The sequence below is a fragment of the Balaenoptera ricei genome, chromosome 3 (genome assembly GCF_028023285.1).
Source record: "Balaenoptera ricei isolate mBalRic1 chromosome 3, mBalRic1.hap2, whole genome shotgun sequence".
Lineage (NCBI taxonomy): Eukaryota > Metazoa > Chordata > Mammalia > Artiodactyla > Balaenopteridae > Balaenoptera > Balaenoptera ricei.
Window position 1 is genome coordinate 155773306 of NC_082641.1, and position 24638 is coordinate 155797943.

At 38.5% G+C, this 24638-nt stretch overlaps 1 protein-coding gene across 1 annotated transcript in view; it reads right to left on the reverse strand.

Annotated features, from left to right (window-relative positions):
- Positions 1 to 24638, reverse strand: part of LOC132362729 (ELKS/Rab6-interacting/CAST family member 1-like) — a 131139-nt gene that overhangs the window by 38805 nt on the left and 67696 nt on the right. The window contains 1 exon segment of the mRNA XM_059917705.1: positions 1028 to 1165. Within this exon segment, the coding sequence (XP_059773688.1) occupies positions 1028 to 1165 (138 nt within the window).

Here is a 24638-nt window from a genome sequence, read left to right on the forward strand (position 1 = left end):
ATTAGTATTAGATGTCCCTAGAGTATTCTTTTGGAATAATCTCATTTATTCAAATCCCAAGCAACAAAAAACTTATACATATACCCTAAGGACAATAAGTAGCAAATATTTCTTTTCTATATATAATTCACATGTTGCCTACAAAGCAATGGAAACAACTCACAACTCACACAGCAAACAGGAGGAGGTTGGAGAGATTATGATTTGTTGAGCTTAAAGCATAAAGAAGGATAAAGAAAAGAGAAACCATTAAAACTTCTGTCAACAGATACTCAGGAAGTTTGAAAGTTGAAGCAATTTAAGTACATTTATGGGTATTATTTCTGAATATATTCGGGGATCAAGCCTTGATCCCTGGGCAGGAAGCCTGAAACATTCTGAGTCCAAGAGGCTTAAGGAACAGTAACCCTATCCCTTAAAGAAAAAAGAAGAAGAAGAAGAATCCAATTAAAATGCCCCACCAAGAGTCCTTAAACCTCCTCCAAGACATTAACACTTGTCATGTTGGGCCACTTCTTTATTTAGTCAACCATTCCTGTAAAAACTAGGTTTGCTCATGAAGGCAAAATGAAGTGGCAAGGCCACGACTAGAAAAATAGCAAGTACACTGTACTAATAACTAAAACCCATGAATATATTAGATCCCAATGCGGCACAGTAAAAGAGAACTAATGTTGCCTCCTGATGGTCAGCGTCTGACATTCCCACATCACCGATTCTAGCTGACCATACACATAAAAAGAAGATAGTAAACAGGGAGCACATGGCTAGTTCTTTAGAAACTTCAGCCACTGCCCTCCAGTACGGAATCCATCCTGCCTAGCAACAGGTGCTTAAATTGGCAACAACAAAACGAATCTTCCTTCCCTTACACTGGGTACGTCAGCAACAGTACAGGCAGCTCTTTTCCCTTTTGCCAAAGCGACTTCTTCTGTCTCCTCTATCAAGTCTCATCACTAAAGTGACTTTCAGATTAATGAGAAGGCAGAAGAAATGTGTCTGTGAGGAGTCTGGGCCAGTCACCCACCTTCTTGGCAAGGGCCTCCTCCAAAGTAGTCAAGGCGGTGTCAGTGTTGGTGGTGTCAGCCTGCAAGGATTTGACTCGCTCCTTCAAGCTGCTCATCTGCTTTTCCTTATCTCTAAGTTGCTCTTGGAGATTTTCAATCTGAGTTGTGCACACACATTTAAGGGGGGAAAAAAAAGGAAATTCAGAGAAATACAAACAGTCACAATAAAAATCATTTTAAGTTGGAAACAGGTAGATCAGGGCTGTCAGTGTGTGCTCTGTAGAAGTAATTTAACCCTAAGGGTCTTAGAACTTCATGCAAAGCTTTAAACTGAGAACTTATAGCCAGAAGAGAGAAAAGACATACACATGGGTATGGTCATACATGCAGAGTCATAAATCTCTATAAAGAAATAAGGAAAGTAGCTAGGGAGAAAAGACCCAACATATAGGGATGGGGATAAAGGGAAGACCTACAGAGAGGAAAGCCATGAGAAACTGGATTACTTCCAAAGCAACAGTGTAAATGCCCAGAGAGATTCCTTTAAAAAATGCTGAGGGAGGACAGCAAATTGAACAGCTGGATGCTAAGAAAAACAAATCAGCTGTAAAAAGGAAAAACTGTTCTTCAATTTATTTATTTACTTATTTATTTTTGGCTGTGTTGGGTCTTCGTTTCTGTGTGAGGGCTTTCTTTGGTTGTGGCGAGCGGGGGCAGCTCTTCATCGCGGTCGCGGGCCTCTCACTGTCGCGGCCTCTCTTGTTGTGGAGCACAGGCTCCAGACGCGCAGGCCCAGTAGTTGTGGCTCACGGGCCCAGCTGCTCCGCGGCATGTGGGATCTTCCCAGACCAGGGCTCGAACCCGTGTCCCCTGCATTGGCAGGCAGATTCTCAACCACTGCGCCACCAGGGAAGCCCGGAAAAACTGTTCTTAAATGCTAGTGTTCAAGTTAGGTTTTTATATCATCTTTTATTTCAACAGCAAGCATTTTCAATGAAATTTATTATTATAGTTATTCATTCCTTCATATACCCTAGTACGCATTCATTTACTCAAAAAACTATTGGTGAAGTCTCTATTACATGCCAGGCACTAGTGACACAAAGAAAAATGAACAGACCCATTTTCATTATAAGATGGGAAGGGGACTTTATGTACCTGAATCCAAGCTATGGATGGGCTTCCGTGCCATTCTAACGAGCACACATTTTACTCTAGACAGATGGGGACTATTAGGGACTTTTAAGCTAAGAAACAGTCCGGTCAGTTCTGTATTTCAGACTGATAATTCTGATAGCTGTGGAGAAGATAGTCAATATCTAAGGGGAGTTACGTAGAGGCATGAAAACAGCTAGGAGAGCGTATCAATTCAGGTAAGAGAGTTTGGAAACTAAGTGAGTTAAGGGAGATGGAAAATAGGGGATGGGTTTGTGAAATAGTGTGGAAACAGCATATTATCACTAGGGAGACTCCCGTACACACAATGAAAAATAGTAAGCAAAAATATGGAGGAACTGTAGAGAGAGATTCTTAATAAGCAAAAGGAAAATAAGTAAGACAACTATTCTAAAACTCACAAACTTCATTCTTTCATTCAGCTACGTGCCAGGCAGTTTTCTAGGTGTTGAGGATATAGAATTAATCCAAACAGACAAAAATCCCTGCCCTCAAAGAGCTTAATCCTAATATGATAGACAAGGAATGAATGAATGAAATGAACATAGTATGTAGGATGGTGATAAGTCCTACAGAGAAAAATGAAGCAGGAGAATATAATATCATCGTCTACTCTTGAACTAGCTGGTTTATTTCACATGGCTTTCAAAAAGCAACATAAATGTTATCTGCTTTGGGACGACTTTCTTGCTCTTATCCCCATGACAATAAGATGACCACAGTCTGTATGCCATCACACATGAACAAAGTATTGATCTACATACATACATATACACATCTCCCATTCTTTTCTCTATCTATACATTTATCTCCATTCTTTCATCTATCTATACATTATAACACGAATCTCCAACCATATTGTTATTACTCATTCTATACACATCTCCACAAATAGACTGGATCTTACTCCTCTACCCCAGCTTTGTATCTTCATATCTGGCACACATCAGGTCTATAATAAATTCTGGTTCATTAGTCAGTAAATAATACATAAGCTTGGACTTTTATAAACTGTATTTAGGCATACACATAGACTTCTGCCAAGAAAAGAACTACAAAAGAACCTAAATCCAACCTTCAAATAATTCCTGCATCAATCAATTTAATATAAGCTCTTTAAGGGTCTGCTTCATTCCAAGCAGACCCTTCCAAGGGGAAGAAAAAAAGGTCCCTCTCTACAGTCCCTGAGAATTCCACAGCAGAACAAATAAGCTAAGCGAAAAGATTCAGCGAACTCAGAATAGGGAACCATGAGTACTGTCAGGCTTGGATTTTCACTCTTTAACGAAGGAAGAATCCTACAGGTGAACCACTGCAACTGGCTCCAGTCTTTTCCATGCCGATAAAGTCCAAAGCATACTGTGAGAGAAAAGACCATCACATATGAAAAGCATTAGTTTCCTTTAGTTTAATCAGACACTCCTATTGGAATCTCATATGGATCAATACTTAGGTAAATTCACAACCACTAAAGAGATTTTGCCACTTAAAAATCTAGTACTCCATAACATACAGAAGGCAATGCCCTGGTGTTTACATATTTAACCAGCTGTGTGGGTCATCCTAGTTGCTGACATATAAACCTTACACACACACAAAAAAGATATCATTCTGTTGATTAGACTTTTTTACCAAGGAAGAGCAGTACAAACCACCTTTTTTAAAAAATAAAACTTCATAGAACCAACCAAGTTTTACATACAAGAAACCAGAGATTTGTTTTATGAGCCCACCTAATATACAAACAGCCCTTACATGCATAATAAGGATTATACCCTTCTTTCTCCTCCATCATCAGCATCTAAGAAATAATTAAGATGTTCACTGTTAACAATTCCACTTGTATAATTTGTATGTAGGCCAACTATTAAAGGGATCCATTATTCTTTGCCAGCAAAAACAAAAACCAACAAACAAAAAGACTTTTCCTGATATACTCAGGTGCAGAAGCTGCTAAACCAGGTAAAATCCCCATTAACAAGTTCTCCCTAAGCTACTTTCTTATCCAATTAGCCAGCTGTCTAAACTGCTGAGTTGGAGGGGAGGAAGAGGATGGCTATTCCTGGAGAGCAGAAATAGCCACTCCACGGTGAAGAAAGGGCAGCGCTCACTAGAGCTGTCTCCTTTGGGCAAGCTGCTATCGGCAAGGAAGACCTGCAGTAGATACAGGTATGTGCAAACCAGCTGCAAGAGCATTAACCCAAAAGAGGCTCTGTGTGGTGTGTGGGAGGATGGGTGTGTACAAAGCACTTTCCGTTTACCCAGCATCATGATGGACAGCAGCTGAATCCTACTGAAAACTCCTTTTATATATCCTCACTTTGGTTGAGACTCAAAATCGTGATTTTGTGATCAAGGCTCTCTGGGTTCAGACGTTGCTAACCAAGGGGTGTATGAATGCTATCATATTAATCTTGCCATTATTCTCTTCTTTTAACTAATCCAATATAGAGGCTGTGAAAACTGTTCACCCTAATAGTCCCATATCACACCCTTTCAGTATTTACTATGCAATTGCTATAAAATATATAGTGGAAATCCCATTCTATACCAAGTTCAATTATCCACAGGATCTAAAATACACTATTTACAAAAGCTTTGAATACAACAGCTAAGAGAAAAACTGGATCAGTTATGCACATACTCGACTATTAATGATAGAGATGACTGCTTCAGAATCATGCTAAGTGGAAAAATACTCCTTTAAATATGCTCAGAATATCTACCCAAGAAAAAAACTTTCCATTTTGTAGAAACAGAAACCACAGAATCCCTAAAATGGCAATATGATAAAAACAACAAAAAATTACTCATGATGGGGGTGGTGGAGGAGGCGGCGGCAGTGGTGACAAGAGGCACCACTAACACAGAGAGTGTGGTATGTATCAGGCACTGTTTTCAGAAATCTATGTATAACAACTATTGAAGCTCCGCCACAAGACTATAATTATTAGGCAATCTAGCTCCAGAATTCTACTCCTAATCACTGTGCTATAAATAATATGTTCTATGATGGGGGGCGGGGGGGGGGGAAGAAGAATCACACAAAGATGTCTCAAGCATCTTTCCATAAATGATTCCTTGTTATTAAGTAGTGTTTATCAATAAACACAATGTTATTACTACAGTCACATATGAAAATATTCTCCCCTACAGAAGCAAAGAAGGAAGGGTGGAGGTACCAAACCACTGCCAATGCAGAAGAGCATCTTCCATGTACTTCCGTGTATAGTCAAACATAACACACTAAAGCTGGTGGGCAGAACCAAAGGTACTTGATATCAGGATCAATATCATGATAGTATTAAGACAGTCTGTTTGGCCTTTCAAGGGGTAGAAGGAGGCTAGTTTATTTATACACACGGACTAAGGAGCACTTAACAATAGCTAAAAAAGCTTTTCTTCTTTTACTTTAATAACTTATACTTAGTAATATTGAAAATTAATAAAAAATTCTTGCAGAAAATAATGTATTTTATAATTCTATGGGCTCTTCCTACTTTATGCATAACCGATCTGTATTAAGAAGAAATCATTAAGCAGCTATTAACATGTATTCAATTTCTGCATGAGTAAAATTGTGCAGAGATCGAAGGAACTGGTGTTTAGTCTATATTATCTGTGTCCCTGGTGATGAATAGGGAGGGGAAGGGTCAATCAGGTTTATACATACAGCCTAAAATCATAGAGAAGAACTAAGAGTGAAGAATTCAAGAAGGAAACACTTTCTAAATAACTATTTAGAGAAGGAAGGCGTTTTCCTTAAAATGACCTCTCTAATTAGGGTATAACTCTGTTAACTGGGCTAGAAAGAAAATCGAAATAATTATTATATGATACAGAGCCTTTCTTCTCGTACAATTTTTATTTTACAAAGAGAGAAAAACCGATGAAAGAGGAGGAAGACTAACGCAGAATGCATGCTGCACGTGAATCCATCAAATCTGCACACCAGCTCCACACTGGCACAGATTTCTTAACATCTTTTGTTTTGGTTTTTATCAGCATTGCCAGTTGTCAGAAACTATCATGGTTCAACGTGGGTGATTTATTCCTAGTCAAGTGGAACTGACTGCTCTGCTGCTGAGGCCCTAATCACTGAGCAAACGTAGAAGGGACTTCCTATAGGATGTAGTTCTAAGGACAAGAAATCCCAAAATACTCCTTGCAGTCACCTAGCTAACTGGAACATCATTTAAAGGAAAGAATTTTTTGGATGATGCCTCCACACTTGTTCTAAGCAGCCGTCAGTGTCAAATGTATTGTGGAAAGCAAGTTACTCAGAAAGGCTCTGACCTTTACCTTCTTGGTTAATAATACCTCTCAGTATCAGTGGTAAAAGTACAGTCTGGATGAACTGGTCATAATCAGCTGGCAAAAGAGACCTACAGTAATCAATGGAATCTAAAAAGGAAAAATTCACTAAGTCCCCTGATCTACGCAATTGTCTGTCTACCATCCTGCAGGCCTGTGAAATGTACTAACAAGGCACAACTATACTTTACCAAAATGATCAGGGTTTGCCCAGACTGTACTGGTCTCTAAATTTTACTTGTCCAGTTACGTTCCAACGATTAGAGGATACAAGAGCAACAAAGTCATGTGGAACTCTAAGCAGTGTTTTAAACACAATTTAGGTTGTTAAAACTCCCATATCTATATTCTCAATGACTGTTTAGGGTCTTTAATAAGCCCAGCAAAGATTCTGGCTGACAACCAATTATTTCTTTGGTTGAGTTTCCCTCCCAATTGTGCTATTCTCTCATCATATAAGTAATGGACGGATTACCGTGATGAATAAATAGCTAGCTATGTCCCACTGGGCAAGTTACTTGTTCTTTCTAATTACCTACCTACAAGACAAAGACCACTAATATTCCTTTCAATTCTAAAATACAACTGTATTCTTATGATGGGAAAGACGAGAACATTTAAAAAGTAATACACTTCAGCAGAGTACTACTGTATTTTATCTTAAAAACTGTTCAAATTGAACTATACAGGAAGTATAGGTATGACCTTTAGGAAAATACAGAGTCCATTGCTCCGGTTAGATTTTATTAATTGCTGGGAGGGAAAGTAAGTTCCTTGATAGACTTGCTCATGGTACAGATAATGGAACTAGGGACCTCTTGAATTAAAATAACTGGATAATATGAAGCAAAAGCTGGTGAGACCAAAGGTCACACTGCTAGTCAAGATCTGCTTGGTAGACAATTAAGGAAATGGCTCAAATACTTCTTTTTATATCTGGCAGGCATATATAAAAACTTGACGGATATTCATATGCTAAAATTGCTCAAAAAAACCCAAAAAAACAAAAAGAGGACCCATAAATCCACGGTGGCTGTCCTTGTGAAGCAGCGGCAATGATGAGACTGCACCTAGGACCTCAATTCACACCTATACGAATGGCATCCCTTGAAGCTGTGCGATAACAATAGATAGAACACTCTTAGATCTAATAGTTCACTACATTTTAGTGATGAAAGAACTCAGTATTTTTAAGTAACTAACTAAAGCAGACACACTAGGCTTAGTTTCTGCCCATCCCCCCACAAAGAACCACTATTCTTTGTATTACTTATTACCAATAACAAAGTCGGGAAAAATCAAGTACATAACAATAGAAGGCTAGCTAAATTAAATATGCTCTATCAACCATTACAGTTCATATACTTGATGATTAATTAAGGATATGCAAACTTCTTTATTATATAACATTACATGAAAAAGAAAAGTTATCAAAATGTACAATATTATCCCAATTTGAAGGAAAAGTTTATTTTTACATAGAATTTTCCTTGTTATACCCTTTCCACATTTTTCAAATATTCAGAAGGGACATACATGATTTCAATGATAATGACAAAAGCAATAATTTTCTAAATCCTATCTGAGAAATCTCAGGATTTACAAGAAATATGATTAGGATCATGGTAAGAGAGGTTCTCCTAACATATGCACTTACCAACATGGGAAATCTCTAGGGGTTTCTGTGGGACATGTGAGCGTTTCTATTTAACCCACACCTTCCACAGGTTCATACTGTGGGACCAAACCAAGCTGTCAGAGACTTGGGGGGTTTTCCGCAATGCCAAAGAAGACTGAGAGATAACAAATGAATCCAGAGAAACCAAGACTTGCAAAACCTATTTGAAATATAAGGTCCAAAGGAAACAGCAATAGGATGCTTCACATATTTTAAGTCTAAATTCAAGTTCATCTCACTCAATTTTTATTTTAGCCAGGCCTACTTTTATGGCCTGAAGTAAGCTAACTTGTACTAAAAGTCAATCCTAGTGTGACAAGGCTGGGTTTCCCAAGAAGCAGACCTTGAGACAGATTTTATTGTTCAAGAAATTAGAGGGTGCTCTTGGGATCAATACCAGTGGAAAGGAAGTGGGGGGGGGGCATGATGGTGCAGAGGGAGAAATTAGGCTGCCATGAAGTCCCAAAGGATTCAGACAACCCCATGGGGAGCTCTGAATCTGCGATGACCTTTCAGAGTTGCCCCAAGTCAGGGCAATGGATTCAAGCCCTTGTACCCTACAAGGATCAATCATTGGATACCAATGGGAAGGGATGTGGCCTTGTACAAGGTAGGTCTCTTTAGCCAACGCAATCTCCACAGGGGATACTTCCAGCACCTGGGGGAATACATCCTTCAACCCTCAGCAGGGATCTGGGTCACTCATCACAGCATCCATTATACCCAGCAGCTATGTATGCTCTTTCTAGTTAAATAATATTTAACATGAAATTGTAATTGCTCTCAATTTATGCTGTATTTGAACCACATACATAATTTTATGGCTTTGTAAAACCTAGAGACCCTTGTATCCCAACTTGATTGTTTCACCAATGGTGGGCATTTTGAAGCAGGAGTTCAGGGATGGCCTTTAAGGTGTGTCTGACATCCCAGTCCACACAAATGAGCCATGCGCATTTTTACATGAAGAGCACCCACAGCTTTCATCAGATTGTCAAAAGGGTAGGAGAAAAGTTACAAATCATTAATTAGTGGCATTCTTTTCAAATACCCACACTATTTTCTAAAACGAATAGCCACTTCACTTAAAATTGCTTGCTTAGCTGTTTTACAAAGATACTGTGTTACCAAATTTGCTGTGTAAGAGTTTGGCCTGGTTGGGATGCAGGGAGAACAGATCCAAACAACAGTTCCTCACCTATATGCAATGGAAGCCCAAGAATCTTATTAAATTTAGTAAATTCTCCTTGGTCAACTTGAATGATTTTTCTAATCTGAAAAACCCCTGCAGGAAAAAAAAAGTGTTAGGAGAAAAAAGTAAGCAGGTCTGGCAATTACAGGAAGATAAAACAGATAAAGGACAAAATACACGTCTGATGCTGGAAGCTCTTTTCTGGTGAGGGTGTACATATCGGTATGGCAGAGAGAAGGAAGAGCACAAAAAGCTACTTCATCAAAGTTTGATTTAATAATTTCTTCAGGAGGTTAATTATTTCAACTTCTCAACTAGAGTTGACAGGCACCTAGGCGTCTATCCAAAAACAGGCATTCCCACAGGTGAGAATGCAATGCAAGTTAATTCATGCCAAATTATAAGCAGTTTTAAGCAGAAGAAAATATTAACTGTGCTTCAGAACTCTGATCAAGCATTTTTTTTCCAAATCCTTTGCCTCTTTCTAGATATTTATCTATGTAATATTTATACTCTGACAAGTTCCTGCTACAAGGTCTCCTGAGAGACTACTAAGAACAACCTTTGTCCCAAAAGGAATCTGACCCTTCCATATTGACTTGTTAATTACCATTTTTCAAGTTTAAAATATGTTATCAGTCAAAACAGAAGTCAGGGCACTCCAAACTAGAGCTTGCAAGACTCTGAGAATATTAATATGGCATACGATTACTAGGAAATGGACACATCACATAAATCCTCAAATTATTCACGAAGCTACTTAAAAGTCCAAAGAAATGATGTTTTCATAAGAGTCAAAATTACTTCTGTGTTGTACAAAGCATTACACTATAAACCTTTGAATGCTTCTTGTTTATATTATACCCTAGCACTTGAAAATAAAGCATTTATCCAAAGGCTATGTTCTCTCAGGTCCATTCCTATTGCCTCCATGATAATGGTGGTAGAACAAGTTTCTACATCTCTCCAGGTGAAAAATACAAGGCTCTTTAAAAACACATCCACTCGGGCTTCCCTGGTGGCGCAGTGGTTGAGAATCTGCCTGCTAATGCAGGGGACACGGGTTCGAGCCCTGGTCTGGGAAGATCCCACATGCCACGGAGCAGCTGGGCCCGTGAGCCACAACTACTGAGCCTGCGCGTCTGGAGCCTGTGCCCTGCGACGGGAGGGGCCGCGATAGTGAGAGGCCCGCGCACCGCGATGAAGAGCGGTCCCCGCACCGCGATGAAGAGTGGCCCCCACTTGCCTCAACTAGAGAAAGCCCTCGCATGAACCGAAGACCCAACACAGCCAAAAAAATAAAATTAAATAAATAAATAAAGTAGCTATAAAAAAGAAAAGTGCTTTAAAAAAAACAAAAAACAAAAAAAAAAAACACATCCACTCTTATCCCAGGAATGCAAGATTGATTCACCATACAAAAATCAATCCATATAATGTACCATATTAATAAAGAACAGAAACCACATGATCATCCCAATAACTACAGAAAAAGCATTTGACAAAATCCAACACCTCTTCATGATAAAAAACACTCAATAAACTAGGAATAGAAGGGAACTTCCTCAACTGGATAAAAGGCATCTGTAAAAAACCCAGTTAACATCATACTTAAGGTGAAAAATGAAAACCTTTCCCCTAAGATAAAGAACAAGACAAGGATGTCCACTCTCACCACCTCTATTCATCATTATACTGGACAATTAGGGAAGGGCAATTAGGGAAGAAAAAGAAATAAAAGGCAGCCACATTGGAAAGAAAAGGTACAGCTACCTCTATTTGCAGATGGCTTTATCTTATACGTAGAAAATACTAAAGAATCCACTAAAACACCATTAAAGATAATAAGCCAATTTAGCCAAGTTTCAAAACCCAAGACCAATAAACAAAAATCACTTGTATGTCTTTACACTAAAAATAAATAATCTAAAAATCAAGTAAAGAAAATTCCATTTACAGTAGCAGCAAAAATAATAAAATATTTAGGAATAAATTTAAAGAAGTGCAAGGCTTGTAAACTGAAAACTACAAAACATCAATGAAAGAAACTAAAAACAACCTAAATAAGTTAAAAGACATCCTGTGTTGATCAGCTGAAAGACCTGATGTTGAGGGGAGGCGGTTACTTCTTTTTTTGGATGCCCAAAAGCCAAAATGATCTTGAAAAGGAACAAAGGTAGAAGATTCACAGTGTCCAGTATCAAAACCTACTACAAAGCTACAGTAACCAAGACAGTGTGATGTGGGAAACAGACAGACATATAAATTGATGGAACAGAACTTAAAGTTCAGAAATGAACATGTGTGTCTATGTACAACTGATTTTTAGCAATGGTCCCAAGACCATTCAGTGGGAAAAGAACAGTCTTTTCAACAAATGGTGCTGGGACAAATGGATATCCACATGCAAAATAATGAAGTTGGATCCCTACCTTACACCACATACAAAAATGAACTAGGAATGGACCAAAGACCTAAATGTAAAAGGTAAAACTATAAAACTCTTAGAAGGAAACACAGGAGGAAATCTTTGTGACCTTCAATTAGGCAATGGTTTCTTAGATATGATGTCAAAAACATAAGCAACTAAGGAAAAAACAGATAAACTGGACTTCATCAAATTTAAAACTTTTGTGCATCAAAGGATGCTATCAAGACAGTGAAGAGATAACCCAGAGAATGGGAGAAATATGTGCAAATCACTTATCTGATATGGATGGAATCTCCCGAATAAAGACTTTCTAGAACTCAATAAAAAGCCAAATAACTCCATTTAAAAATGGGCAAAGGGGGCTTCCCTGGTGGCGCAGTGGTTGGGATTCTGCCTGCCAGTGCAGGGGACACGGGTTCGAGCCCCGGTCTGGGAGGATCCCACATGCCGCGGAGCGGCTGGGCCCATGAGCCACAATTGCTGAGCCTGCGCGTCTGGAGCCTGTGCTCCGCAACGGGAGAGGCCGCGACAGTGAGAGGCCCGCGCACCGTGATGAGGAGTGGTCCCCACTTGCCGCAACTGGAGAGGGCCCTCACACAGAGGCGAGGACCCGACACGGCCATGGATGGATGGATAAATAAATAAATAAAAATTAAAAAAAAAAATGGGCAAAGGATCTGAACAGACATTTCTCCAAGGAAGATACACAGATGGCCAGCAATTACATGAAAAGACATTCAACAGCATTAGTCATTATGGAAATAGAAGTCAAAACCACAACAACATACCACTGCACACCCATTAGAATGGCTATTTGAAAAAGAAAAATAACTAGTGTTGGCAGAAATGTAAAATGGTTCAGCCGCTTTAGAAACAGTTTGGCAGTTCCTCAAAAAGTTACAGGTAAAGTTAACATCAATTCCATCCCAAGATATAAACTCAAGAGAAATGAAAAACGTTATGTTCATACAAAAACTTGTACATAGATGTAACATAATCATTATTCAAGTGGAAACCACCCAAACGTCCAGAAACTGATGGATGGATTAAAAAAAAAAAAATGTGCTATATTCATTACAATGGAATATTATTCGGCCATAAAAAGGAATAAAGTACTGACACTTGCTACAACATAATGAACCTTGAAAACATTAAAGAAGCAAGACATAAAAAGCTACTTATTATATGATTATATTTCTATGAAATGTCTAGCATAGGCAAATTGATAAAGACAAAAAGTAGGCAGTGGATGCAGAGTATACGGGTTGTGACAGGTATGGGTTTGTTTTTAGGGTCATGAAAATGTTCTGGAACTGGACAAAAGTGATGGTTGCACAACCTTGTAAGTATACCAAAAACAACTGAATTATATAGTTTAAATTAGTAAAGTTTATGGTATGTGAATTATATCTCAATTAAGGAGGGAAAAAAAAGCATCAATCCAATTAACCCCATGGTGCTAGCTTTAAAAGTCAAGGTTCCCCCCTCCCCCCCCCTCCACCCAGGGGTTTTTACAACCAAAAAATGTTTCTAGACCTTGTACAATGCCCCTTTTGAGACAAAACTGTCCCCCCCTTCCCCATTAAGAAACACTGATATAAATGGAATGAAATTATAATCTATTAATTTGAAGCGTCAATCTTTAAAAAGCATAGTTTCTGTGACAGAATAAGAAAACAGAAAAAAAAAAAAAAAAGTCAAGGTTCCCAATATCCATCAACGAAGCGTGAAACTACTCTAGTACTGAGATTTATCTGGCGTTATTCCCCAAATAACACAAATACAAATAACAGTTTAGTCAAGTTTCTCTGTTCTTAATGGACTTAAAAATTCTCTTGCAATCACTGTGTCATCCATGCACATACTCAGTCTGACGCGCTTCTAGATGGCGTCTCTTCCACGTTAGATCACCCATACGCAAAAGTTTTCATCTAGACGGTTGTGCTGCTCACCTATGATGATCTCCAAATTGAATACGTAGCATTAATTCACCTTCTGCTGTCAGCCTGCCCTTTCCACACACCTTATTCCTCTGTACCCTTTTCCTATCAATTATTTTCATACCCAGTGATAATGCCTCAATTGGGTAAAACAACTTAAAACTGTTTAGAATTCCTTCTGGTTTGAAGTGACTTCTGTTGACAGCAATGGATGATAGTAGAAGTCCTATGAATAAGAGATTAAAACACTGAGCAGAACATGGAAATATACAAAAAAGTCATACGACAACAGAAAACAAAGTGAGAGCTTTGTTACCATACCACACAAACAAAATCTCGCCCTCATGTTCTCAATCCTTTATCCAACATTTTTATTCAGCTGGAGCAGATATTTTGCACAGACGGCCGCAACAATGTCTCCGACTTCACGTGCTTTTTTGTAAGTGGCTTTGCCACTCCTCCAGTAAGACGTGGAGTATTTTCCTTGACGCCCCCGCCACCAAATCAAGTTAGGTCCTGTGACTACTGTGACCAAAAGAGCACAGACCAAAGGAATCCCCTGCTGCTTCCAAACCAACTCCTAGCGCAACCCTTAACTGGCCACGGAGCCACGGAGCCAGAGGCCAAGGAATACCCAGGCAGGATGTACGCAAATGAAGAAACCATCCTGGTACTGGGTCACCCAGCTGCAGACACCCCCAGCTGTCACCAAACAAATCAGGGACAAACTACGCAAGAGAGCCCTTCCTGAATTCCTGATTCACAAATAAAATGACTGTTTACTCCACTAAGCTTCAGCAACAGTTTACTATGCAGCGAGAGGTTTTCCTCCCCCGTCTATCTTTACAATGCTATTGCTCTTTCTGTTTTAATCACTGATATCGAAAGTGTATTGTTTCTAGATTATCAGAAGATAGGGATGAGGCATGTTGTGTTTTCTTTTATTGTTTTTATTTTTTGGAGAGGGGTGTTCTGGAAGAGGAGGGATGGTGAGAAGGAACATATCATAATGAAAAGATATTTTGTAACAAAGTAAACTAAGATCCTCCCTGTTTTAGGGACTAATTCTTCAATCATTGTAAGATGTCACTTGTATAATACCAGCATCATTTAAAAAGTTATCTACTGACAAATGGAAGTTAAACCAGACTTTGAAAGTTCAACTATCTACCCTCCTTAAGGTTTACTTGAAAAAGTGAGGGGAAAAAAGTTATATGAAGCAAAGTAAATCCATATGGAGCATATTCCCCAGCAGAAAAGTTACCATCAATCAGACTTCATTTACTATGCATTGTTTTTTCAATAAAATATTTCAAGAATTTAGCTATACATATTTTCCACTGAGGAAAAAAATTTTTAATTAAACTGAGTTCTATTAAAAAATAAGAAAGAAAGAAAAGGGAAAATTCTAATGCCTAAGTATATTAAGTTTCCAACTTAAAATCCAATTAGGGCCTGACCTGCTCTTCTTTCAACTTAGCTTCATTAACAGCTGGCTTGTGATTTAAAAAGAATATTCAGAAAACATTACAATTAATCCTTATTAAAAATAAAAGCACAATTTTTAAAATATTAATTTTCTCAGAATAAATTAGTAAATATTGTTTTCAATGATAAAATATATTCTTTCCATTTTATGATATGGAAAAAGTGAAGAAACTAACATGTCCTTAAAGTCAAGACTCTACAGCAAACAAATAGAGTGTATAAAGAACCTATTCTTTCTGACTTCCTACCGAAAACAAAATAACAGGAGACTTAAAGAACCAATCCAGGACCACAAAAAGGGAAAACTTTCTAATTCAATTATCAGTTAGCTTTCTGCTACTGATAAATCTAAACTCTAAATACCAAAACCTAGGAAACTGGAGATGCAGGCAAGGTGAAATAAAGAGAAGTTACAGAAGCATACAAGGGAAAGATGATAACGTCTGCGTCAGCAAATTAAACTCCAAGCTACATTACCATTTATAATCAACCAAGCAAGAAGCTGTACAATTTTAACACAGATTCTGAATGCAGCTCAGATTCAAATGCTCAATTACATTTTCCAGGTCAGTGATTTATTATGAAGATAAGAAATTTACTGTAACACAAAACTACTTTAAACCATAGCGGAGAGCCCTGGAAAGGAGAGGCCGGTGCTAATCCCACTGTACTGCATGCTTGGCCATCTGCTATTGTCTCATTTCATTCTCTGAGCGCAGGGCTATCCCCGTGCATACAAATACATATACTACCTAGAAAGCTGGAAGCCTATGGGCAGGCAGTGGTGGCCCAGACAGACCCAAAATCGGTCCAGAGTATGTGATTCACAATTCAGCCATTCTCAAAGCTGCTACTATTTTCAGAAAACAAGGATTTTTAATGCATATTTAATATGCCAAAGTAATGCCAAAGTAATACATTGTTTCCTGGTATTCTCCTTAAATATTAAAAGAGTTAAATATTACTTAAACTTACAATTGTAAGTAATATTTGTGAGAAAAATGATAGAGAATGCAGATGCCAAGAACAAGGAAAGGATGAAAGCAGAGTTACCATCTGCTCTTCCTTATGGAATAAGTGGATAAATCAAGAAGCAAAATAGGGACCTCCCTGGTGGCGTAGTGGTTAAGAATCCGACTGCCAATGCAGAGGACACGGGTTCGAGCCCCGGGAAGATCCCACGTGCCACGGAGCAAATAAGCCCGTGCACCACAACTACTGAGCCCGCGTGCCACAACTACTGAAGCCCACAAGCCTAGAGCCCATGCTCCGCAATGAGAGAAGCCACCGCAATGAGAAGCCCGCGCATCGCAACGAAGAGTAGCCCCCGCTCGCTGCAACTAGAGAAAGCCTGCACGTAGCAATGAAGACCCAACGCAGCCAAAAATAAAGAAATTAAAAAAAAAAAAAGAAGCAGCAGCAAAGTAGGTTAAGTGTTGCATAGAATTAAGACATGTCTCCAGGGACTTCCCTCGTGGTCCAGTGGTAAAGAATCCGCCTTACAATGCAGGGGATGCTGGTTCGATCCCTGGTCAGGGAACTAAGATCCCACATGCCGCAGGGATAAGCCCATGCGCCACAACTGCTGAGCCCACGTGCCACAAACTATAGAGCCCACGAGCTCTGGAACCTGCGCGTCACAACTACAGAGCCCATGCGCCCTGGAGCCTGCACACCACAGCTAGAGAAGAGAAAACCTGCCGCCACAACTACAGAGAAGCCCACGCGCTGCAACGAAAGACCCTGCGTGCCTCAATGAAGATCCTGCATGCTGCACCTAAGACTTGATGCAGCCAAAAGTCAATTTAATTAATTAATTCAAAAAGAAAAAGACATCTCTCCAGGAAAATCTCAAGATCCGCCTGTAAGGTTATACTTCAATATACCACCGCAGGTAAATTTCTAAAGTTTCTGATGGAAAATCTTCAGGGCCAGGGGAAAGAAAAACTGAATTCTATTTATCAGTTTCCTAAATAAACTAATAGGACAATAAAGATGAGTATATTCTCTGAAAACCTTCGCATTATGTAAGAAATGGGAATAATTTTCCCAGAGACCAGGTAATAGGAGAGATCATAGTAAGAAAGAAAAGGCATTGAGAGACAGAGCTCTACCAGAAATTTTTAGGAATCCGTATTACCAATGTATGAAGTACAGAGGTGAAATTCCAGGGCGTGACCTTCTGGAAAGGACACTATTCCCCTTTTTCATTCATACCGCTCTCTCAGCTTGGGACCTCTTACCCCTTCCCCATCTGCCTAGCAAACTTTCACACACCTTTCAAGACTCGACTGCTAAGACTTCTCTTAGACTCCTTTCACACAAGGTCGAATCCGGAATGCCTTGCTTTGTGCCCACTGTACACCATTTGTATGGTAACTTCTTTAACTGCTACAACTCTGAGACTCTGAGAGCAGAAACCATCCTCTCTGTGTACTTAGCACAGTGCCAGGTGCACAGCAGAAGGCAATGCTGACTGCATGAATGAGACAGCTGAGGACGCCTGGGAAGACTGGGACACCCACAAGAACATAAAGTGACTGTGCAACTATCAATGCACTCAGTAAGGGGGGAAAGGAGAGAAGCCAAGAAGATTCCAGTGTATAGAAATAGACACACTGCTTAGAAAGCTAGGCCATCGTGTACATCATCATGTGGCTCACATCACTCTAAGAAGGAATTATACAGAATGATAATGAGTCCAATGGACTCAGATTTTCAAGACAGATTTCTTCTGGATGAAGAACAGAGGAGAAAATGGATTTACAAAGGAACTGTACTGTATAGCACAGGGAACTCTGCTCAATATTCGGTAATAACTGAAATGGGAAAAGAACTTGAAAAAGAATAGTTACATATATATGTATAATTGAATCACTTTGCTGTACACCTGAAACTAACACAACATTGTAAATCAACTATACTCCAATATAAAATAAAAATTTTTAAAAAATAAAAAAATAAATTAGACCTGCAAACAAACTGGGATTACCAAAAAAAAAAAAAAAAAAAAAAAATCCTACAGACAACAAAAGGAGGTCTTCGAATTGTTTGGATAGACATATCAATCTGATAGAGTTTTCTTACAATATACCACAAAAGTCTTTTCTGAGCCTATGCAACATTTTATCACCTACATGGACGTATAAAGAACATATTCATGGGCATCCCCAGTGGCGCAGTGGTTAAGAATCCACCTGCTAATGCAGGGGGACACGGGTTTGAGCCCTGGTCCGGGAAGATCCCACATGCTGCGGAGCAACTAAGCCTGTGCGCCACAACTACCGAGCCTGCGCTCTAGAGCCCGCGAGCCACAACTACTGAGCCCGCGCTCTAGAGCCCGCGAGCCACAACTACTGGGCCCGCATGCTGCAACTACTGAAGCCCGCACACCACAACTACTGAAGCCCGTGCGCCTAGAGCCCGTGCTCCACAACAAGAGAAGCCACCGCAATGAGAAGCCTGTGCACAGCAACAAAGAGTAGCCCCCGCTCGCCGCAACTAGAGAAAGCCCACGCACAGCGACAAAGACCCAACACAGCCAAAAATAAATAAATAAATTTACTTTTTTTAAAAAAAGAATATATTCATAAGGGTTGAAGGCATAAAACTGAAGGAGATAAACAGACTAAATAAATCAAGTTTCAAAAGATTCTTAAAGATTAGAATCATTGGCTGAATTTAGCAAAGTAAAATGTAATAAAGAACAAACAATATTAACACCTATTAATATATGCATGGTATATAACACTTCATGGGTTCCAAGGTGCTTTTATACACATTACATCATTTCACAACCCCCCCAAAGTAACTATTATACCCTGTCTACAGATGGGGAAACTGAGGGTTAGTGAGTTTTCCCAATACCACATTTCAGGGAGGGCCAAGAACAGAACATTAATCACCTTCTAATCATCTCTCTTGCAACTAGATCCAAAATTCCAAAGAGTACAAGTATGGAGGAAAAATGAGTGTAGAAAAACAACTGCCATCAGAAAAATTAATCAGGGCAAGTAAGAATAATGGGAGGAACAGCAATATTTCACCGAGGAAAATAAGATTTGGGGGCTGTCAAATATAGGCTCCCAATATCTAAAAAATCATCCTGCTGAAGGAGGATTACACTTGTTCAATACGGCCCAAGCTAACCTTAACCAGCAAATACGATAAGTAGCCAAATTCTGGTTCAAGGAAAGAGGGTCAAAACTGTCCAAGCCATTCATTCATCTTAACTGGACATATCTGACCATAAGCTGAATAAATCCATTTGCCAGACTTTGTAGGAAATTTTCATCAAATGAACAGCTGGGCTTTATCAAATGAGACTCTACATCTGCATCAGACATTGTTTCAAAATATACACATAAACTTCTAGAGGAAGGTGGTTCTAATTTCACAATTATAAAATTAGGAATGAATTTAAAGTAAAACACAGGAAAAATTCTTTCTCAATGAAGATAGATATGTAGGTACAGAGAAGGTTTTTTCTAGGCATCTTTATTATTCATATTCAAACAAAAGGAAACATATAAAGTATATAATAAGCACCCATGTACCAGCAAATTAAACAGAAGTAAATCTGCCTCCAGGTATTTTGAATATATTTCAAATATAAATATGTATCTATATGTTATGAAGTATGTTAAATTACACACAAACGCATTACCCATCGTAAGAATGAGAATTACCTGAACTACTTAAGATACTCATATATTCTTCCTTATCCCAACCCTCTTCCCTTCCCTACCTCCAGAAGAAATAACTTTGCTGAATTTTTATCCTAAATATTCCCTTGCCCTAAAACGAAAAGAATAATGTATTCCACTGTGTGACTATACCACAACTTACTAACTCAATCATTCTGCCAATAAACATTTGCAAAGTATTTCCTCAGTTCTGTTTTGGTTTTTTCCTTAATCCAAACAAGGTTACTATGAGCATTCTTACATACATCCTGGAGTTCATCTACAGTATATGTATCTGGCAGGGTACCCTTATGTTTAGTAAGTGCTTTCCAAAATAGCTGTACCTATTTAAAAACCCAACAGCATTGTGTGAGAAATTCAGTTGCCACATTTACCAACACCTGATACTGTCAGACTTCTTAATTTTTGCGAACACAGCTTACAATGCTAAGTATAAAATGGTTTCTTAATCTGGTCTTCTTTTACATTCCACTGATTACAGTGAGGGTACATAACTTTTCATATTTATTTGCCATGTATATTTCCTCTTATATAAATTTTATTAACACATACACAGGTTGTACGAAAACATGCATCCTGACCTAAGATACGGGTGCATGCATAAACACCAAAGCAAGCGTTTAGTTCTGCGAGAGAATGGAGGGGAATACTCTCAAGAAAAGATATGCCAAAGAACTTTGACTCTGTTTGAAATTTTACTTCCCAAGTTGAGTAATTACCATTATTTATTATGTTATTCTCTATGCTTTTTGAATCTCACAAATAATTAAATTATAAAATGTAAAAAGATAATATAAATGCATGGTCAACAAGCAAGCACCCAGCGGACTTCCCTGGCTGTCCAGTGGTTAAGACTATACTTTACAATGCAGGAGGTACAGGTTCAATCCCTGGTCAGGGAGCTAAAATCCCACATGCCTCGCAGCCAAAAAACCAAAACATCAAACAGAAGCAATACTGTAACAAATTCAATAAAGACTTTAAAAATGGTCCACATCCAAAAAAAAAAAAAAAAAACTTAAATAAAAAGGTACACTTTAAAAACAAACAAACAAGCAAGCAGCCAGGACCACTCTTGAAAAAGTGTTCAAAGGAGTTCTTGGGGAACCAAGAATTAAATGAAATGTAAACCTTGGGAACAGGTAAGCCATGGTGCTACAAACAGTGGTAAACATTAAATTCACTTAAACACAGAAATAAAGGCTAAACAATATGAATCACGATTACAGAAAAGACTGCTTCCCCTTCAAAAAGCAACACAATGTAAGTATGAAAAGCACTGTGGACTCAGCAAAAGACAACAAAGCTTACCAACAAAAATCAGGAAGGGGGATTATAAACAAACTAAGTATTTTTCATAAAAAGCAGTCAAAGAAACAGAGGCAGATAAATGGAACAGACCAGAAACAGGCCCAGATTTAAACGACAATTTATTTTTGGCATTTCAAATCAGGAGGAAAAAGGTAGATTATTTAATAAATATTATAATGATGATTGGCCACATAGAAGAAGAAAAAGCTGAATCATTAAAGCCAATATATAAATTTTATAAAACAATTTTCAGGTATAAAGAAAAAAGAAACTTTAAATGTACCAGAAGAAAGCATGCGTGAATTACTTAATAACCGTGGTGGGCATAAGGACTTTCTGAGCATGACTGAAAATTGAGAGGACACAGAGGAAAGGACAACTAAATTTGACACATAAATTCTAAAACAAATACCATAAAGGAAGTAAAAAAGAAAATGACAAACAAGAAAATATATTTGTAAAACATGAGGAAAGAGGCCAATTCACTTACTAGGGAACCCCTATAAATCAATAAGGGAAAAAAATAAACCATCTAATAGAAAAATGTAGAAACGACATGAATATGTAGCTTCAAAACGAAGAAAACCCTATGAAAAAATGCTTAACATGCACTCAAATTTAAATAAATATTAAGCAAGAAAGTAGATATTTTTGGAACTTCCCTGGTGGCGCAGTGGTTAAGAATCCACCTGCCAATGCAGGGGACACGGGTTCGAGCCCTGTTCCGGGAAGATCCCACATGCCGCGGAGCAACTAAGCCTGTGTGCCACAACGACTGAGCCTGCGCTCTAGAGCCCGCAAGCCACAACTACTGAGCCTGTGCGCCTAGAGCCTGTGCTCCGCAACAAGAGAAGCCACTGCAATGAGAAGCCTGTGCACCGCAACGAAGAGTAGCCCCTGCTCGCTGCAACTAGAGAAAACCCACGCACAGCAACAAAGACCCAACGCAGCCATAAATAAATACATAAATAAATAAATAAATAAATAAATAAATAAATGGGGGCGCGGAGAGAGAGGAAGAAAGGGAGGGAGGGAGGGAAGGAGGGAGGGAGGAAGGAAGGAAGGAAGGAAGGAAGAAAGAAGGTATTTTTAAATTATCTACCAGGTCACTGGAAATTTTTAAAGGTTTGGCAACAAATGTCTGATGAAGCTGTGCAGAAACTCATCTTAATATATAAAAGCACAAGCTTTTTAGAGAACTGGGCATCCATCAGTTTTTTTAGATGCATACAATATCAATTCATGAATGAGGTATGTTTAGTCGTTAATTGTTATGCTACTATATCAAATATATAAACAAGAAAAAACCCTATAAATATCTACTTATACAGCTATAGGACATCAGTTAATTATGGTGCAAGTAAGACACCGAAAACCAAGCAGACATTAAAAACAATGAGATAAAGCTACATATAAAAAGACACAAAAATACGTTTATTTTTAAACGAATAAAAAAGTATGATCCCACTTGTCTTTTTTTAAAAATGGTGTGTAACATACGTATGCCTATATATGCATAGATATTTTATAGAAGAGTACACAAATAATTATTAACAAGTTACATCTCTAAGGAGCTGCACTGAGAGGGTCAAAGGATGGGAAAAGATAAGTTCATTTCATATGCTTTTGTACTTTTGAATTTTTTTTTACCTTGAACATATATTACTTTCATAATTTAAAACTAGCTAATTTTTTAATCCACATTGTCATTTCTTAGTGTCTTTTCTTTACTTGAGGTATAACTGACATGTAACACTGTGTAGTTTCAGGTGTACAACATAATGATGCAGTATTTGTTTATACTGCAAAATATCACCACAAGTAAGTCTAGTTAACATGTGTTACCATATATAGTTATGAAATTTCTTTTCCTGTGATGAGAACTTCTAAGATCCACTCTCTTAGCAACTTTCAAACATGCAGTACACTACTGTTAACTATATTTAGTCACCATGCCATACATAACATCACCAGGACTTAATTATTTTATAACTGCAAGTTTGCACCCTTTGACCCCCTTCTTAGTGCATTAAAATCTAGATTTTAAAACAGTTGAGTAAATTTACTCAATATTTCAAATATTTCAAAACGAATATATTTCAAATATACTAGTGATTCTACATTCTGCATAAAAATTAGACAAAAAAAGTTTCAGAGGCTAAACTTTTACAATGATTGTACAACACTCTCCCCCAAAGTATACTTCAGAATTATTTTTTCTATTAAAAAAATAATTGTGGGCACACTAGAAGTGAGTAGCAAAGTTACAGCAACAATCTACAGTGGGAATAACCCAGGGATTTACAGCAAGCCAAAACATTAATACACATTGACCAAGAAAAAAAAAGAATACTCAAGTGTATAACACGTTTTGCAAAGCTCATGTGTTTCAAAGTTCCCAATTAAAAAGCAATATAGGGACTTCCCCGGTGGTCCACTGGTTAAGAATCCGCCTTCCAGTGCAGGGGACATGGGTTCGATCCCTGGTCGGGGGAATAAGATCCCACATGCCACGGGGCAACTAAGCCCACGTGCCTCAACTAGAGAGCCCGTGTGCTGCAAACTACAGAGCCCATGCGCTCTGGAGCCCATGCACCACAACTAGGGAGAGAAAACCCACGTGCCACAACTAGAGAGAAGCCCGCGCGCCGCAACGAAAAGCTTGTGCGCCGCAACGAAAGATCCCATATGCTGCAACTAAGACCTGACGCAGTCAAAAACAAACGAACAAACAAAAAGCAATATAGGGGAAGTTTCTACAAGCTAAACACAGTCTAACCATATATCCAGCCATCATGCTCCTAGGTATTTACCCAAATGAGTTAAAAACTTGTGCCCACACAAAAACCTGTATGGGAATGTTTATAGCAGCTTTATTCATAATTGATAAAAATTGGAAGCAACCAAGATGTCCTTCTGCAGGTAATTACATAAACAAACTACAGTACATCAGACAGCAGAATATTATTCAGCGATAAAAAGAAGTGAGTTATTAAGCCATGAAATGAAATGGAGGAATTTTAAATGCATATAGTAAGTAAAAGAAACAAGTCCTGGAAAGGGTGCATACTGTATGATTCCAAATACATGACATTCTGGAAAAGGCAAAACTGTAAACAGTAAAAACATCCGTGGTAGCGAGCTGGGAGAGCGATGAATAGGTAGAACACAGAGATCTTTAGGCCAGTGAAGATACTCTGTATGACGCTGTAATGGTGGATTCATGTCATTATACATTCAGCAAAACCCACAGAACTGTACAAGACAAAGAGTGAAACCTACTGTAAGCTACAGGCTTTAGTTAATAATAATGTACCAATATCGGTTCATCAATTTTAACACATGTACCACACCAATGCAAGATGTTAATAACGGGAAACTGTGGGCAGGGAGTA